This window comes from Pleurodeles waltl, chromosome 3_1 (genome assembly GCF_031143425.1).
Source record: "Pleurodeles waltl isolate 20211129_DDA chromosome 3_1, aPleWal1.hap1.20221129, whole genome shotgun sequence".
In the NCBI taxonomy this organism is placed as follows: Eukaryota; Metazoa; Chordata; class Amphibia; order Caudata; family Salamandridae; genus Pleurodeles; species Pleurodeles waltl.
The window spans coordinates 157,247,850-157,261,908 of NC_090440.1; the positions used below are offsets into that span (position 1 = coordinate 157,247,850).

Genomic DNA, 14,059 nt, shown 5'->3' on the forward strand with positions numbered 1-14,059 from the left:
GGTTCTCTGCTGATAGAAAACTCATCTATGAATATTTGGTACAGATTACTTTGCACTCATTATGAAGTGCTCTTGCCACAAGGCTGTGCAGGTGTTCTTACCAGTTGTCACTAAGTTCAATGAGTTGTGTCTGCAGCAGAAGGTGGAGACGAAGATAGTCACAAAAATGTTTTAGAGTGTGCTAAAAGGCACAAAATGTGAGGTAAGAGTCAGAGTGTCATTTACAAAGAGTGGAGGTATGTACAATTTCTATGTTGTGCCACATCCCTTTAGTTTCTTTATTCCCAACATCCTAAACCCGTTTAGTTGTGTTGTTAACCACATGACTTACGACTGCTGTTTCAGTTGTTTGAAATTTAGTGCAAAACATGACATGGCAGTATTACAAGGCACTATATAATTGACATTATTCAAATCTGCATTTATACTCTAATAATTCGGCAACTTTTGGATTTGCCAACATTTTGAAGATAATTTCTCTCTGTTAGTTGCAGAAGCTCATTTCTTCACTTACAATATTGCAAGCTAGTGCAGCCCTTCTACCACTTTCCAGATCGATCCTTGTGCCCTCTCGTCACTTTGTTCTTCTAGTTTGCAACTTAGACTTAGAAGATTTCGTTCTGTAACAGCGGTGCCTCTTCTCTTCAAACTTTCAAAGCAAGGTTGCTTGTAGGCTTTTTCTCCTCCAGTTTTGGTGCTTTTGGGCTTGAGGTGATAGTTGACTAGTCCTTCCTATTGACCCACATCGCTATCTGTTTCTGCTGATGAGTCACTTTAAGACTGGCCACATTCTCTCTTAGGGATTTCTAATCACAGTATGACGACTAAGTAGGATGAGATTACTCAATCAGTAGACAGGGATATAATGAAATTTTTTTTTTAGTTCTGTACAAATGCCTCACAGCTGTGAGTTTACTCCTGAAAAACAATTCACACTAACATCTTTCCTGGGAAATCTGCTGTCACTCGTTGTAAAGACGGGCTGGCAGACCAATTCTTCACTCCAAAAACAAGGTTTAATTGTATTTCGCGCATAAAGCAAAGTTACACGTAAACGGGGCACAGAGCAAAGACGAGCACAGTCATCCGTTGGCGTAGCATGGAATCCACGGTACTCAGCTATGTCAGTGGATTCCAAGCCACGCACCGGCATTCTTACCCACATCGTCACACTTCTCCCCCTTATACAAATGTACAATAAAGATACAACAATTTAAATCATTTAAAAAAAAAAAAAACATACTTAAGAAGAACAAGTAAAAATAAGGAAGGATTCATTTTAGCCTAAAAACTAACTAAACCATCTACTAAAATAATAGTGTTAATGTCCTAATCCTATTATCCTTTTTTTTTTTTTTTAAAGGCAAAACATAGTCCTGAAATTTTGCAGGCCTGTGGCATTTCCTCATACTCCTTCTAGTTCCCACATTTAATTGTTCGGCATGAACTTTATACCCTACTTGTTTAGTTTGAACCAAAGATTTGTGCCCATGCTCCTCACGCTCTGCAACACTACGTTGAAAACTGGGATCTAAAGCCAGTCTTGTGATACCCCACCAACTACCATCAGTCAGTCTTGCAGCATTCTTGCGTACTTCAAGAATTTGCTGAGATCCTCTGAACTTCCACATACCTTTCTTGACCATTAAGGGATCCCTCACTCTCACCCAATCACCCACCTGCAGAGTACTGTTTCTTTGAACCCCATTCTGTCTTTTCCTGCCAACAATATTGGAGTTGTGTCTTGCCGTATCCCAAACTTCCTTCAAGTTGCTACCTTCATGGAACAACTCAATCATCCAAAACGGACATAATTCTGTTGTAGCAACTCTGCCTCTCATTAATTCAAAAGGGGTTCTACCAGTGGCAACATGAGGTGTTGTGCGATGAGACCAAACTAATTCCTTAATAGCCTGATCTACTGACATGTTGCTCCTGAGAGCAGCCTGAATACACTCCACAAGCACACGATTAAAACGTTCCACAATGCCATTGCTTTGAGGATGATATAATGGGGTCCTCATGTGTTTAATTCCACATTTGCCTAAAAATTCACACATTTCCCCAGATACAAATTGAACCCCATTGTCTGTTAACATCTGTTCAGGAATACCCTCACGACCGAAAACATCTCTCAAGTCTCTGAAAACACTTTGTGTATTTGGGAATCTAACTGGTAAGACCTCCACCCATCTTGAAAGGTGATCCACGATAACAATGAAATACGTCATGTCATGTGGTAAAACCTGATAGGGCCCTGATTTTCTGCCAAGCTCTTGCTGGTGATGGAACAAAAGAATCCCTCGCCTCTTGAGTGATAAGTACCTTGTCACTTGAGCAGCACCTAGTACAGTTTCTCACAAACTCCTCAATTTCTTTGTCCATCTTAGGCCACGAAAAGTTTGATCTTAATTTTCTTTTGTTGATGGTGGAACCCAAATGGCCAGAATGTGCTTTAATTATTAAATCTCTCCTAAAACATTCAGGAGGAACAAGTTTATCACCTCTGATAAGTTTGTCTCCTACAATGGATAATTCGTCTGACACCTTCCAAAAAGGTTGCAACTCTGATGGCAAACTCTTCTCCTTTGGCCAACCAACCTCAACCATATGCATAACATTGCATAGCAAACTATCCTTTTTTAATGACTCAATCCAAACCCCTTCCTCCGAAATATTGTCAAAGTCAGTGATGTTCGTCATCCTCCCTGATAGGCAAACGAGATAGACAGTCTGCCCTAATGTTTTTCCCACCAGGAATATACTCAACCGAGAAGTTGAACTCCAACAATTTGTCTGAAAGTCGGGCTATGCTAGCAGTGGAGCGTTTAACCTTTTTCCCCGATAAAATTTCTACTAGAGGACAATGATCCGTTTTTAGGATAAAATGTCTATCCCAATGATATTGCCTAAACTTTTCTACACTCCATACACAAGCTAAAAGCTCTTTTTCAATCACGTAATATTTCCGTTCCACCACTCGCAAAGTTCTTGATGCAAAGCAGACAGTAATCTCCTTGCCACTGCCATCACCGGAAACTTGTGTTTATGACTGCTCCCAAACCATACTCACACGTATCTACGGTAACTATGGTCTTACAATTTTCTGAAAAGGGTTGTAATGCTGGAGATTTAATGATGCCTTGTTTAATCTGTTCAAATGCTTCATTACACTCTTTAGACCAAACAAATGCCTGTTTTTTCTTGAGTAATAATCTGAGGCAATCTGTGGTTTTGGCAAAATCCTTCAAAAAGTTCGCGTAAAATTCACGCAACCCTAGAAATTATAGTAATTGCTCTTTGGTCTCTGGTGTAGGGGCTTCAAGAATACTTGTTACCAAGCTTGTCTTAGGTTTGACCCCCTTTTCAGAAAGAACATGACCAAAGTACTCAATTTCCCTAGTCTTAAAAATGCACTTCTCCTTCCTTAGGGTTACCCCCCTATCCTCCAAAGTTTTCAGGACTTCTTCTAACACTTTGTCATGTGCACTATTCGTGTCAGCAAAAACCAATATGTCATCTTGGAACACCACCACATTGGAGTTTTTGGAAAACATATCAGTCATCAATCTTTGAAATACAGCAGCAGCCGATGCTAGGCCAAATGGTAATCTGCAAAATTGAAAAGTTCCATCAGGAGTCACAACGGCAGTAAGGTGTCTCGAATTAACGTCTAATTCTACTTGATGATAGGCCAATCTTAGGTCTAATTTCGTGAACCAACTGGCAGAACCTACTTTCGTAATGAGGTCATCGATGCGAGGTAACGGAAAACTGTCAACCCAGATCACATCGTTCAAACTCCTCAAGTCCACACACATCCTCAATTCCCCAGAATTCTTCTTTGCCAGAACTATAGGAGAAGACCATAGCGTAGCTTTCACTTTCTCTAATATGCCCTGTTCACACATATCTTTCAGCAACTTGGATAAGCCTGATCACACATTAAATAGAACATTGCTCAATTTATGTTTTACTGGTACCCTGCCTGTTTTATCTTAATTGTGTGCGTGAAATCTGTAATTTGTCCTGAAATAATTTGTTACATTTCTCTTGCCAGATATTAGTGGTGTGAGAAACAGTTTGAACGCAGTTGGTATCACTCCTCTCAATGGTGACTGGTTTCACCCTTCCCGGTTTGATAATTAATTTAAACTCAGCCTGGTGGATTAGCCCCAAGACATTGGTACCTTTTCTAGCTACATAAACTTTGCCTTGAATGGTTTCACTAAAGACAGACAATGAGGTCCAAAATTATCCGATCAAATCAATCTTGCTGCCTTCAAAAGCCAGCGTAGCCACATCAGGAGAAGAACGAGTTTTTCCCCCCAAAACTCATTGAATTTCTCTAGTGAAACAATTGTAATGCGAGCTCCTGTATCAACCAATAATTTAACTGTAATTCCTCCAATTGACAAATCAATATCAGGATCTACAGCTAACTTATTGACTGTAGGTGTGTGTTTGACTACTAAGACAAATTTGTTGTCCTCGTGTTGAAGAACTTCCTTGTCTTCCTCTAATACACAACGAACATTACTCTTCTTGATGCTCCTACACACCTGTGAGAAATGTCCAAGCTTGTTACAGTTCCTACGCTGTTGATTGACCGCAGGACAGTTCTTAAAGGAGGAAATATGATTTATAGACCCACATCTAAAACACATAGTCTTGTGGTTAACCTTAGGAGATGAAGTGTTTCTGGAGAATGAGATAGCCTCTTGTCTCCTTTCCATCCGAACAGATTTCTTGTTGTCATTGTTCTGTGAATTTAAAATTGCACCTGAAACAGAAATGTTGGACAACAACATTTCCAATTGCTTTGCGTCCTCCAGCGAACATTCAATGCTCTTTGCTATGTCAATAGCCTTATCTAGGGACGGGTCTTTGCATGTTAACAACTTTTCTTGGATCCTTTTAGAATGACACCTCGCAACTAATTGGTCACGTATGAGTTGAGAAGTAAAATGTTCAAATTCACATTTAGCAGCCAAAACCTTTAACGCTGTGATAAACGAATCTATACTTTAATTGGGATTCTGCGATCTCGTGAAAAATTTGTACCTATGTACCACAATATTTTTTGTTCTAGTAAAATGCTTATCCCGTTGTGCTACAGCCATTTCAAATTCATCCAACTCTTCATCCTCACATAACTCATAAACTAGTAAATGATAAAAAATGTTGTGACCTTCCACCCCCAGGTAATAATACATTAAACTCTTTTTCCTCTCCGGCCTGAATTTGTGGCCATCAATGGCACCCAAAAAGGCTTTAAAGGATCGAAGCCACAATTTCTATTCTAAGGGGGGATCACCAGGGTCCTGTAAAAAAGGAGCAGGTGGCATTACATTCTGCGTTTTCTCTTTTTTTTTTTATTTTCTTCTTTAACCTTAAAATGAGAGTAATAATAAAAAATAAAAAATTTGAATTTGCCCAGTGTCCCAACTAAAGATGGCCGAACCAATATGCTAAAGAGAATCAGTCCTTCTTTTACTTTAAGAGGAGACAATTTTTTTTTAGTCCTTCCTTTGTTTCTCAGGTCCTCTTGGAAAAACTGAAGATCTCTAGGTTGGTGAACAGCAAGTTCCAGAGCAGGATGAGAAGAAAAAAAATAGATTCGACAACCAGGGAATTCAGAGGGGAGAGAATGCAGAAAATTCCCATCACGTTCAGTAAAAGTCATGTGCCTCCCACAGCGCTGAACACGTTTCCAATCTGAAAATGCTAGCGCGAGGACACGCGCAAGCAAAATCCAGTACGGCACGTGTATGTGCCGTGCGCTCACGGTCTTAAAATGCTGGCGCGCGAGGACAAGCGCGAGCAGAGTCCAGTACGACACGCGTATGTGCCGTTTAGAGCGCTCGTAACACTTGGCAGGCCGAAATAAAAAAAAAACAAATCAACTTACTCTGTGCCCCCAAAGCGCTGCTTCCTGTAAAAGATTAACACAGCTGTGAATACAGCTTCTGTGCTCCCAAAGCGCCGCGTCTGTCAAAGGCCGAGAAAGCCGTTACAAATCATGACCGGGAAAGAAAAGCGACTCGAAGAAATTAACGGTCTCCTTTGTTCATCCTCGTCGTCAACTGTAAAGACGGGCTGGCAGACCAATTCTTCACTCCAAAAACAAGGTTTAATTGTATTTCCCGCATAAAGCGAAGTAACATGTAAATGGGGCACAGAGCAAAGACGAGCACAGTTGGCGTAGCATGGAATCCACAGCACTCAGCTAAGTCAGTGGATTCCAAGCCACGCACCGGCATTCTTACCCACATCGTCACACTCGTTTTCTGTGATAACAACTGTATTTTTGTGGGTTTAAAAGTTGCTCTGAACTACAGTGTGAGTAACAGCAGCACGTGAACCGGTTGAGCTATTTTTCTGTGTGAAAGACTTTGTAAACCAAAACGTGGATATATTAATGCATGGTTCAGATATAATAGTAACATTGAACTGAACAACTCACCCGGCGTTTCACGTGGGTGAGTAGCTGTGACGCAGTTTTCAGGTTCATGTACAATAGTACTAAGAGATCAGCACGTACATACATTTGTGGATAGACCTAAAGATGCCTAACCAGTGATATTTATGTTAATTAAAAACTAGTATTATAATCAAATTAGAATATTGCAGTGTTCATCCAGGCCAGAATAAGAACAGAACCCCTTTAGTGCCATTCAAGGCATGTAAGCAAATGAGAATACTGAATTCAGTTAGGGAGGTAATTACAACAAAGTGCAACCTATAAAACCAACAAAGCACATTGAAACATCTACTTTCACTGTCGCATGAAGCAGTTCATACTTTTAAATGTAGGCAATAGGAAAACAACATAAATATATGCAGTGGCAACACTCTGGTCTTGGCCACAGGGGGTTAAGGGCTGAATCGGACCGCACCTCCCAGACACACCGGCAGGATGCAGCCACCTACGATGCTCTGCAGCGCCCAAAGGCGCATAAACTTGACACGTGCTTTCCACTGTGCGCAACACTCTGCTCTTGGCCACAGGGGGTCGATGGGCTGAATCGGACCACGCCGCCCAGGCACACCGGTGGGAGGAGGCTGCCTACGACGCTCTGCAGCCCCCGAGGGCGCATAAACTTGACATGCGCTTTCCGCTGCGCTGAGCAATCCCGGGCGAAGACCGGGCCAAGAGCAGGACCCATCTGTGCCTGTCCTCAGCCAGATGTGGCTGGGCTGGGCCCACCCTCTTGGTTTTAGGACCCATTAAGGTTTGATTAGGCTGTTTATAAAACAGTGTATGATTATAAGGGCTGCAGAACAAGTAAGCAAGACATTTAAATGTAATATTGTTTCCCTTTATTGGATGCTCGCCCCTTTGTAGTTGCAATTGATTTATTGAAGTGGTGTTAACACATACTTCCAAAGTGTAGGTAAGCGGAAAACCAGAGCCCAAAAGGCAGATATTGAACCACGCTGCTCTACAATTGACTCCTTTTTGGTACGGGCAGTGGGAGTTGTATTAAAGAAAATTAATCTTGCAGAAAGGCGTCTATCTCTGGGGGGCAGTTGGGTCAAGTGAAGGCACAGCGGGACCCCCAAGCCCAATAGACCTGGTAACTAATACTAATTACACTGTAGAACTGGAGGACTTATGGAACAGGGATGATCACCCAGGGAGCAAGGATATAGTTACTGCTACCCCCATATCTGTTAATCACTCACCCGTTGTTAAAAGGAGGAAAAGATGTAAAAAAGGGGGCTGAAAGCGAACTAAGCCCTAGAATGTTGGCTAATTCTGAGCCCACTTATTGGAATAATCCTATATCTGCTTTTAATAATCTATTAAAACCACTTAGAGACAAGTGGATAAACTCGAAGGGGGGTGGAGAAAATAATGGCTATGTGTCAGAAACGTTCTATATAATTGATGGCCCCTAGTCCCCCAGTCGATTGTTGCACAGAATGCTGCACAAATTGAGCCTGATCCTATAGTTATACTGCAGGATATAGAGCCTATAGGTGATATTGGTTCAGCCAAATATTAGGAAGAGGCATAATACTATAGATGAGCGAAGGGTGGCCATTGGTAATGGCCAATTTAGTGGACAGCACACAATTATTAGTAAGAAGCCGTACGACCAGACTCCTGGCGGCCCAAGGTCCACTATAAACCCAAAAGCAGCTAGAATGCCCCAGTCAAGTTACATTCTGAAACCAACGTGTACTACGCCACCCTCATTGCAAGTGAGGGAGCATCCCCCAACTGTTAATTTACCACCTAAGTGCTGCCCCTATGTAACTATCATGGTCAATGTTCCTCCTTTACGCCTAGGTCAGAGTGGACCCCAAGGGACCCTGAAGAATAAAGTATGGTATTGGCTGGTCCAAAACAACTTTTTTACATTAGAAAATCCCCACCAGATTATTTTAACTCGAAGAGTAACCTGGGTGGGTCCCTTAGAGAAAGAGTGTGGGGGAGATTGTATAATCATTAATTTTAGGAGCCCTAGCCTTGTGAGGGACATTCTATCCAGGGCCAAATTCCACCCACACCATGTTAATACTCCATAATTGCTCCTGTTAGGTGCATTTTATTGACACACACAACCAGTACAATCAGGGTACCCCCCCGGTACAACACTACTCTGAACCAACTAAAATGTTTTACCAAAGCTACCCAGTGCCATCAAGTAATAGATATCAGGCCCTGAGTACACTCTCGGATAGTGATTGACAAAGATACAGGGGACATGCAGATAGTTTAAAGAGGGGGCCCAATATAAGGTCTACTTAGTAAGCTTGAGACAGAAGAGTTGGATAATATTATCAACAACCTTGACCTGGTATGTATTCAAGAAACTTGGTGTATTTCCCCGGTGCATATGCTAGGATTTCCCTCACACTTCTTGCCAGTTGCTCTTTCCCGTTCTGGGAGGGCTAAGGGTGGTCTCCAAGTGCTTACTTCAAATAAACTCCCTGTAGTTGTTAAAAAGATCTCCTGGGAGACTCTAGACTTTCAAGTGTTGAGGCTGAAGTATGCGAGTATGATCGATGTGGAATTAATCAATTACTGTAATGTTTTCGATTCCGCTGCAGAGTAGTTTATGCGTATCTACAAAAATTCTAACGCTCTACCCAATCCAATTTTTAGGGTCGAGCATGCGTATCGCAGCGAGACGCTTTTGTATTTAGAAAAGGGCTCGGAGCCCTGTCAACTTCACGTCAGTGTTTTTTAATGGTTCTTGGGCTTGCCTAATAAAATCTGTTTGCTTTCGAAGGCTAGCATACGTCATGCCTTTTCCGGTGGCTAGCCCTCCTCGAGCGCAGCGACCAAGTACAGAAAACATGCGAGGCTCGCTGTTTTCCATCGAGCTAGTGGACTTCTTTTTCTCTATTTTACGAGCGCGATCGCGCTTGGCAGAAGTCGAGCGCTTTACATAGTTAATTTCACTTTTTCGGGTTGTGTACATAAATGCACTTTTGCCCGATAGGTGAAAAGTTGGGTTAGGAGTTTACTACGCGATCAGCTCTAACACGAGAAAACGCGAGACCCATTGCATTGTAAATGCTTGTTTTATTTTGTGGGCGGTTGATTTTAATATCCAATCATGTTACCTACGTATATCCAGAACATGTGGGCTAACAAGTCAAGAGGAGATAGGGTATGACCGTTTTTATCATAATGATTATGGAGAGGTCCTCAATATGATTTTTTCAAAATATGATCTGATGTTATTGGAATGTAAACAAAGCATTAATGGGGAGGTCATACCTTCTTTTAGAGGCACTAACTCTTCATCAGTAATTGATCATATGGTTTTGTCAGAATTTGCCAATAACCCTCAATATAGGCAGACCACGAAGAATAAAGAGTGGTTTGACCATGCTTGCATTAAAGCTAGGGGGGAGCGCAAACTAGCCCTTAATATATTACCTAGAGACCCAGTAGCAATCAAGTTACTGCTGGTAAAATATAGGGAAGCCTTGGTGCGAAGAAAGAAAGAGTTGAGGTGAGAGAGAAATCTAGCATTGGCGATGGATACAAATAATACTTAATTGTTCTGGGAAACAGTAAACGCCCCTTTCTTGACTAATTGGGCACCTTCTGAACTGGGTACTAGTGTATCCTGTGCAGCATGGGTGGACCACTTTTGAGAGATCTTTAGGAAAAAGGCGGGCTAGCAGACATACCTAGGCAACTGTAGTCGGGGTATCCCAATCATTTACACTTCACCATAGACGAGGTCTTATCAGCTATCTCAGTGCCGGGGATAAGGCCCCAGGCCCGGATGGGGTACCGGTAGATGTTTTCAAATTTCAAAGTGATTTTTGGGTACCTATTCTGACTAGGTTGTTTAATATAGCCATGATTGGGGAAATCTCGACATCTTGGACTACGTTTATTATTATAACTATATATAAGAAAGGTGATAAAGCTGATCCTAAAAACTATCCCCCAATATCATTGCTGGACTCATCCATGAAAATATTTAGTAGGGTAATTCTGGCAAGACTTAACGACTGGGCACTTGATAATAAAATTCTTTCACCTGCCCAGTTTGGATTTAGGTCAGGACTGGGCACTATAGAGCAATGCCTTAACTTAGATCTGATTATAGGGATGTACACAAAGGCCAAAAAAGGGGCTCTTTACCTCTGTTTTGCTGATCTTAGTAATGCCTTTGAGCTGGTCGAGCATGCCCTTCTTTGGACCACATTTATTTATAATGGTGCCCCAAGGTATATAATAAATTTTATTGCCAACCTTTATGCAGATTTAACATGCGAAGTCCTCTTTGGTAAATTGGGAAAGTGCACTACCCCTTTTAATATTGGAATAGGTATTCACCAAGGGTGTGTACTAGCCCCATTATTGTTTTCCTTATATATTAATGGAATGGATAAGTCCCTGCAGGAAATCCAGGCGGACCCCTCCTATGTGGCATGGCGTTCAGTATCCGTATTACTCTATGCTGATGATGTTGTCTTGATTCCTAGGACTTCAGTGGGGCTCCAAAAACTAATGGATGGTCTAGAACAGTATGTGACCTCAAAGGGTATGGTTATTAACAAATCTAAAACCTTCACTATGACCTGTTGCCAAAGGGTAAAGAAATGCAGGAATTTTTATATTCACAATACGGAGATTACTACTGTAAAGTCATTCAGCTACATGGGTGTATTGTTCTCAAGCAAAGGGCAATGGAAACCGCATATTCATCCAGGAAAGGATAAGTTAAGAAGGAATACAGGTGCCATTTTTAGATTTGCTAGCAAACTAGGGAGTCTTCCCCCCTCCACCCCCCCCCCCCCCCACTATGATATACATTTATAGGTCCAGAGCATTATCCACAGTAGCCGATGTAGCCCGGAATTTGGGCATACACAAAAAGCACCCATTTACAATTCGAGGAAACTGTTTTTTAAAATGTTTGCTATGGTTACCGACCTCAGCATCTAATTGGATTGTACACTAAGAGGAGGGCCTCCATTTTTTGGAGGACGTGTTGCAGGTGAGCCCTTTGCTCCTATTGCGTAGTATTTGGTCCAAGGAGGAAACTGTATTTACTAAGAAAATTATTTTCGATAGTTTAAAACTGGATAATACTATGCGTATTCGTGGCTCGCCTTGACTGCTCTTTCAGATCTGTATTCAATACAAGTATAAATTCAGACCCAGAGGAAGTGCTGATATTATCAAAGAAACGTATTAAGGATATCTTCTTACAATATAGAGTTGATGGTAGGAAAACTAAGGAATCCATGAAATCCATTGTTGGTATTTACATGTCCCTTTCTCTGGAGGCAAGTAAAGAAGGATACCAACTTGGTGTAATTAACATGCATCACAAGTTCATTCTGATAAGGTTAAGACTAGGTATAGTGCATCATTTAGTAGCATTTCCCAGTATGAGGTCCTGTTCCGATGAAACATTTAGTTGCTCCTGTGATGGGTTAAGTAAGCAAAGCACTCTGCATTTTATGTTATTTTGTAAGTTTTATGAACATCTTAGAGTTTTTTTTTATCTCAAACCCCTTTTAAAAAAAATAGTATAATGACCTGTCTGGTGGCGCTGGAATTTGTGTTAAGACTTGACAATGCACATGTATCTTACAGGGTGGCATCATATATTTTAAATGCCATACAAGTTAAGAAAAGTCTGGTTTTTAGCCCCGGTGAAACCAGATAAGTGCAATAAATCAATTTTATTACTGTCTCATGGTGATAATTATTGTGAATTTTGGGGTGCTAGTATTAATGTTATTATATTTAATATATCTATGTTTTATTTATTATGATTAGCTAGTACTTGTATTATGAATTAGGATTTGAGTTTGTTGAATATGTATTTATATTTTCTATGTGCTTTTATGGCTACTTTGAATTGGCCGAATAAAGTTGATGACTGACCGACTGACTGGCATTGTTCAGTTCAACCATTATCCCTGTAGATTACAGGAGTAAGGAACAAACACTGCAAACTTTAAAACTTATGACCACTGCTGTATCAGCAACCAAGGTTAGAAAATGGAACAGTTTGAGATACATTTGGATCCAGACTTCTTAAAGCGCATCAAGGTTCTCTTGTTTCTTGACTCCGCCACAGTTTGAGCGTCACAAATACAGCCGAGGGAGCTGGTTTGCCTCCAGTAATCAATGAGAAGCATTACCTGTTGATTGTATGTCCTTCAATCGTCAAAAACTAGTATGTTTGATCATTTCTTCTTACATAATTATACAGTCAGGACAAAAGTAAGTGAAACTGAAAGATGTGCAAGGGGAGATGACCCTTGCCAGTTCACTCTGAGAAACGTCCACATACATGGGCCTGAGTTACCTCTGGGCCTGAGGACTGTCTGAGGAGTGAGCATTGCAGCACCAACAGTCTCTAAATTTATAATAAATTTTACCTGTAGAAATAAGTGAGAGATAAGATTAAAAGACTACTTTGATTCTGTTGCACCCCATTTCACTAAAGGCAGAATACAAACATAAAAGATAAATATTCATAGAATATATTTTCAACATTTCAGAGTTTTAACTTTTGAGGCCTGCGCTTTGATTGGTTATTGGTACATTCATAGAAAACAAAATGAACACAAACATAAGCGCTTCACCCTACCCTTTTCACACATTCATACTTAGTCAGTGTCCTACAAAAGCCAGACCTATTACCTTTGTCAATGCTTGATTCAATGGCTTACATAGCTTTCCACCTGAAGGACTGATTACAGATGGTAGTGAACCATAAAGAGAGCATGCGTTACAAATGACTACCACTGCAGCATTCTATCATATGCTTACTTCACGTTTTGTCAGTAATTGAAAATATATACTATTTCCATGTCTGTGCCATAGAATATGAATACTATGAGTTCCTCTTTTATAAGATGTTCAGTTGATGCAAGTCATAGTAACCTGTGAAAAATGTATGTCTATTAAGTAACTAGTTTTGTCCAAAGGTTAACTTTGCCTAATGTACTTAATAATTTTCTTTGAATGCTTGCAGGTCACTATGTAACACAGTCCACGTTTACTACTTGGCGTGCTCCAACTGCAAAGAGGCCTGCAGCTACGTCCTCTTCAGTAGCAAGATCACGTTTCTAATGGATCTGCTGATACATCAGCTAACGGTAAGCATTTTTCGGTGAAAACACTGGTTGAGTTGAGGCTGGTTTGTCATCTCCACATTAGACTGGCATCAGAATTAAGTGAAGTGATGTTTCCTGCCTCCTCAATACTTTTAAATGATCATTGACTGACAGACCACCACCACCTAGATTTGTGTGACAGTGAAAATTCATGAAATCTTTCTTTGAAATATGTTTTGCGCAAACATGCCTTTTATTGACACAGCTTGGAAAGCTGTGAAATGAGAGCCCCAATCAATGCAGCATCACGTTTGAGCGATATCCACAAACCTATGGGCTTAAGGCCTGCATCTCGTACTCTGGTTTCTTGTTTGGGAAAGCCTGAAAAGTATTAGAAAAGTGATGGCAGAAAAGACCATGGACTGATCTAGTCTGAGACGTTCTATCGTAACAGCCAATGATCTCCACTCACCCTTCTTTAGGAATTGTATGCTTTAGA

The 14,059-nt window shown here is 40.9% G+C and overlaps 1 protein-coding gene across 2 annotated transcripts in view; it reads left to right on the top strand.

The window, feature by feature from the left end:
• The window catches only part of SCAPER (S-phase cyclin A associated protein in the ER), a 2,262,878-nt gene that overhangs the window by 1,585,172 nt on the left and 663,647 nt on the right, over positions 1 to 14,059 (top strand). For both annotated transcript variants that reach the window (XM_069222023.1, XM_069222024.1), the window contains exon 26: positions 13,479 to 13,602. In XM_069222023.1, coding sequence (XP_069078124.1) covers positions 13,479 to 13,602 — 124 coding nt within the window. The remainder of the gene's footprint in view (positions 1 to 13,478; positions 13,603 to 14,059) is intronic.